We start from the raw sequence: 5,599 nt of genomic DNA on the forward strand, positions 1-5,599 counted from the left end.
CAAGCTATCAAATTATCCATTTAATAGGGAACCTAGGTGGATTAGAATTCCTGAACTTCAAATCATATCTCAGAAATTAAAAACATCTGTTAGTTTTAAGTTATAATTCCTAAGAATATTTGGTTTGGTTTGCTAAGTTTTTTATTTTGTCCTATTAACTGCCTGGGTCATGTAGAAGGATGTTGCCAGGTTTGATGGTGGAGAAAGTTGTATAATTGACCGATCGCCAAACTCCGCCCACATCTTTTATTGACCAATCAAATAATTCGTCTATAGCTGTACGCGGCTGCGATAATTTCTGCTGTTGCTATGTCTGCCAAGCGCACGGTTGTTACGCATATGTAAGCTAAAGCTATGATGTATAAATAAAGGTTTAACTGCGGTAAAAAAAGATGGGGAAAAGGTGTGCTTATGGAGTTTGTAATTCAGATAACCGGTATCCAGAGAGAGTAGTAGGGGTGCAATTTATTCCGTTTCCAAAACCTAAGAGTAATTTGGATCGTTGTCTACGTTGGATCAAGGCATGTAACCGCCCTCACGATCAGCTCAACGTCAACAAAGTAACAAAGAACACCTTTATTTGTTCGAAGGTAAGTTATGATAATATAGCGTTTTCGTTTGATATATTTAAAAAAAATCGTAATTTAATGCGCGATTCTTCAAATACGAGTGAACAAGGATTTATAAGTGACATATACGTCCTTGGAGTGAATTACTAAGTACCTCTGCCGCTCTGAGCTCGCATAAATAACGTTAAACTTTCTACACTTCCTTTCCCGTCGGCCAAATTATAGAAAATATGTTTAAAAGGGCTATAAAATACACTATAAGCTTACATGTCAACTACCTAGATACCCAGCTTCAGAATGTGTGACTGTATAACATGTGTAACACACATGTGCGAAAAAGGACACGGGTATTACATGTACCGGGCCGGGGTTGACTTGAACAGCAGGTATCGCGTGTAAATTTGACACGTGTATTCTACCTGTGAATGAATATACAGACTACGAACGGAAGTGTTACGTAACAGACCTGATGTATGAACTTTTAATTATTATGATTATTAACACCTGTCATCGGTAATGGGGAGTGGATGTATAGGTATATACACGTTGTACATCTATAATATCGTGAGTCTCTTACATGTTAAATATATAATCATGGACTGCAAATACAGCGTGTATGCATATATATGTATGTGCTTGAATTGAATAAACAGACGTTCCCGATGCCTAAGTAGGAAAATCACTTTTTTTGTTTATTCTTTTCTCATTAGCACTTCCACGGAGAATCGGGTCCAACTGATTCGTTTCCTGATCCCATACCACACACATCAAACGGACACGTGTCTCTGCCAAGTCCTGCTAGACAGCCACCGAAAAGGAGAAAGCTTGTCCTGTCTTCTTTATCAAGGTGCTTGATTTATATCCTATTTAATTACGTAAATTGGTATTTTAACACTCGGAACAGTGATGCTTTTATCCATTTATTTCTCAACTTAATACGGCATATATCACTCTTCAAAGTTCAAAGAAGTTTACCAAACACTAAATCCATTATTAGCATCTGTGTCTGTGACCAGTAATGAATGAACATTAAATTTAAATTAATCATATATCCAGCTGGACATCATGGCCATCTTTACCGTTCTAAATATCGTTTTTTCAAACTTAAAAGAGATAGTATCATGTAACTGTAACAAACATTACTATAAGTGCAAGGACTTCAGGAAACATTTGAAGGGCTATGTATATATATGAATCTATAAAGTAAAAGCATTTTCATTTCATATTAATTACAATGAGATGTTTTCTTTAATTAAGTGCGACATGTGAGACACCTGCAGAGGATGATTTACCACTTGATGTAAAGAAAACACAAGAAAATGCCAGTCAGACTGAAAGTCCATGTATGTATACATTTTCAACATTTATTTATGGCCAAGAAAGGCCGAACATGTTCAAAATAAATATTTGAAAGTTTGGAGAGAATATCGCTCATACACTTTTGGTTTGGTTTAATTCTCTCTATAAATGTTTCCTTTGGTGTGAATACAACAAAGTCACAAAACTCAGCACCTGTTACTAGCAACTGTCCTTGCACTTGCGTGTAATAGGAGTGGTTTTCCCTAAGTTTCACACATGATTCTCTTTCTTCCAAACAGAAGTTTGGCAATGATAACGCCTCTTCTATTTTCATTTGCCTGGCACTGAATGGACATTTGATTTCTAAAATGCCGGTCTTACCATTTTCACAAACTTTCCCGTCTGGTGTAGCCCCTAAATGTGGAAATGCTGGATTTATTATAAGTCCACAATCATGTACGTGATTACCAGCCTTTGCTACATAAGCTTTCCGCGCATTTTTTTCTTTTCTTTTTCCATACTCCATGGCGGCACAGCTTTGATTTTTGTTAAAAAAGTAACCTGCTTAAATATTTGTCAGAGATTGTTTTTCTGTGCATAACCTCATGGAATTTTGATGCTGTTATCCTTGTTTGCCGAGCCTCAAACCATTGTGGACACTGTGCCTGATCCCGGGTACATTCCTCTAATTCCTGAGCTTTTTCTTGCGATATTACGATATCTGCAGGGAGGGGGTGGTATTCCTCTGGTAAATGTATAGGTGCTTTCTTTGGAAAAGGCAGATCTCCGCATACTGTATCTACAGAAGGCACATGTTTTGCTTCATAGAATTTTGCCTGAAAAAAAAACAACAAAAAAAACATTACTTTAAAATGCACATTTATACTTTATTTGTCTTTTAATTTCAGATACTGACCCTTTAGAGTTCATGGGTATTACTTGTGAAAACGAAAGATTGAAAAGAGAGCTGTCCATCTTAATTTTGGATACAGAAAATGAGAAAAGGAAAGGTGCAGTTGTGGACGCGGCAAATCAGACAGATCACACAGAAAACTTTGACGTTCGGAGTTTGATAACCAATCCTACAAGGTTGAAATATTACACAGGATTTACACCAGAACAGTTCCGCGGCATCCAAAAGTTCCTTATCCCTGATGATGAAGCCATACCTATTGCATTCCCCAAAAATAGGACAAAGGAAATAATGGCTATTGAAATATGCAACCAACTACTGTTGACTCTCATGAAACTGCGACACAACTTTGATTACGCAGATCTAGGATACAGATTTGGACTAAGCAAGCAAACTGTCGGGGTGATATTTACCCAGTGGGTAAATTACATGTATCTCAGATTTGGGGAAGTCTCAATTTGGCCACCAAGGGATACAATATTTAGGATGATGCCTAGCAAGTTTGCTGAGGAGTTTCCTACAACATTTGCTATTATGGATTGTACAGAAATAAAAATATGCAAACCATCCTCCTTGAAAGCACAATCACAGACATACTCTGACTACAAATCTACTAATACTTTAAAAGGTCTTGTAGCCTGTGACCCAAGGGGTTCCATCATTTTCTCATCTATGCTATTTTCTGGTGCGATATCGGACAAGGCAATATTTGAGGAATCTGGTTGCAAGAAAATGTTAAAAGATTTGGTAGAAATAGGATTCCTGAATGAAGGAGATGGTATAATGGCTGACAAGGGCTTTAATATAGAGTCAGATGTCACTGAATGTGGCCTAAAGCTAAACATTCCACCTTTTGCCCGTGCAGGTGTACAGATGAGCCAAAGTGATGCTTTGCTTACCAAAAAAATTGCAGCACATCGCGTGCACGTGGAAAGGGCAATAGCCCGAATCAAACGTTTCAAAATTTTATCTGGGCGAGTCCAGCTCAGTCTTCTAACAGTTATAAATCAGATTTGGTATGTGTGTTCATTCCTTACTAATTTCTTTATGCCCTGTATACAAGACAAGGAATGAATTAAAAACAATGTGTGGTTGATTTACATTTGACGTTATGTTTTGTAAAGCTTACATGTGTACTTAGTCCGCTGCCAACACCAACTTGACCTAAATGTGTATCTACAATCCTAGTTGGTTTCACTGCTACGTAACTGATAGGGAAGTTCATCAGTGATTTCAGGTGTTCAATATCTTTTTCCTCAACCTTGATTTTCCTGTAAAAGTAATATGGCAAATTTTGTAAAATTCATAGTAAAATTGTTTCTTAAATGTGTAAAAAAACAATATGTCTTTCTATTTTTATGTTACCATAATTGTCATTGAATAAAAGTTATATACAAGTAATGAGTAATTAATCAAAAGATCGAGCTATATTGTCAGAGAAATATATTCAAGGGATATATGTATATGCATGTATATATGTGTATTGATATGTTACATTTAATAAAATGTATCATATGCGTACCGGCAATCTTTGATTGTGTTTTTAATTGGTCCTTGTTTTCTGTCGGGTTTAGGTTGTATTATAGTCATGTGTGGTACAGCCTCAGGTGTTATTTTTGATCCTCTTGGTATAGACCATTGTTGTTGGAAACATGTACTAGACAAATCCGCGGGAACATCCGACAGACCCATCATTTGCCACTGTGTCAAAGCAGTAATCAATCCGACAACGTGGGAACAACATCCGCTCGCACTGTTTGAAATACAAGCAGAATTACATAATGTACGATTAAAATCAACATTTTATTTATGCTCATTTTCAGCGTAAGATCAAAACAAAGTAATATATATGTGCTCTAATATAAACAAAGGCTGGGTGGTGGTCTACAAGTAATCACACATGGCCGTAATAAACATCGTAATCAGGTAAGTGTCCTGGTACCTGACGCTAATTAAATACCGACTCAGTGGGATGCTATACTGTAATCACGGTCCCCAATCAAGGTAGGTGTCAAATAAAGTTGTAAATAATTGGTGTCAAGGGTTTTCTGTGCAATTTGTCAGTAAATTGACTACGTACATTGTATATAATATTTATGTCGTATTATATACTATGTATGCAAGGCAAACTTCCGATCGAGCTACAAACAACATACGCACCTTCAAATGACATTTACTATAGATTCTACACACTGTTACACGGAAACCTTTAATAATTAGAATGCTTGGATTTTACTATTAATTGGGCATATGTTTGGGATAAGCTTACATGAATACTGTACAATCGCGCAAACGTATACTGAATATATTTGCAATGACAATGATTATAAACATGTACGGTAAGCTACATAAAAAATGTATATATCTGTTGAGTTTGAAAGAAATTGCCGACTTGGAATTCATAATAAAAAGTCAAAATAAAATAAAGACAATATATACATACCCAGCAGTACATGAACAATGAGAGAGGTCCAGCTTCCCCGGAGAAATGTCAATGTTGATTTTATGCGGCGATTCGGTTTTTCGTTGACTCCGATGACATTTTGCGGACACGTGGATGATATCAACTGATTTGTAAAGATTAACATTATCAAAATACCCTTCACTGAAGTACTTAAATCCCTGTTGCCTTGATTTGAGTGTTATTTTCAATTCTTTCAGATAATTTAAAGAGAAATCTGATGGTAAGTCGGTAAGCGATGTTCTACGTGATACTGCTGCAGCCGCCATCTTTGTGAAAGCTTGGCAGACGTAGCAACAGTATCTAAGTAAGATAATTGGGGGCGTGGTTAAGGGTCGTATGGCGATCGGTCAATTG

At 36.6% G+C, this 5,599-nt stretch overlaps 2 protein-coding genes across 2 annotated transcripts; one reads left to right on the top strand and one right to left on the bottom strand.

Annotated features, from left to right (window-relative positions):
* The first annotated feature begins 214 nt into the window (after positions 1-214).
* Positions 215-3,911, top strand: LOC138314017 (uncharacterized). Its single transcript, XM_069254222.1, has 4 exons — positions 215-590; positions 1,280-1,416; positions 1,827-1,912; positions 2,777-3,911. The coding sequence occupies exons 1-4, from the start codon at positions 393-395 to the stop codon at positions 3,853-3,855; spliced, it is 1,500 nt and encodes a 499-aa protein (XP_069110323.1). The 5' UTR covers positions 215-392; the 3' UTR covers positions 3,856-3,911.
* On the bottom strand, positions 2,396-5,593 carry LOC138314018 (uncharacterized). The gene is made up of 4 exons (XM_069254223.1): positions 5,225-5,593; positions 4,304-4,534; positions 3,911-4,052; positions 2,396-2,704 (listed from the first exon to the last, which is right to left on the bottom strand). Exons 1-4 carry the CDS (start codon positions 5,509-5,511, stop codon positions 2,417-2,419), a joined length of 948 nt encoding a protein of 315 aa, XP_069110324.1. The 5' UTR covers positions 5,512-5,593; the 3' UTR covers positions 2,396-2,416.
* Positions 5,594-5,599: the final 6 nt, after the last annotated feature.

This window comes from Argopecten irradians, unplaced genomic scaffold (assembly GCF_041381155.1).
Source record: "Argopecten irradians isolate NY unplaced genomic scaffold, Ai_NY scaffold_1205, whole genome shotgun sequence".
Taxonomy (NCBI): Eukaryota; Metazoa; Mollusca; class Bivalvia; order Pectinida; family Pectinidae; genus Argopecten; species Argopecten irradians.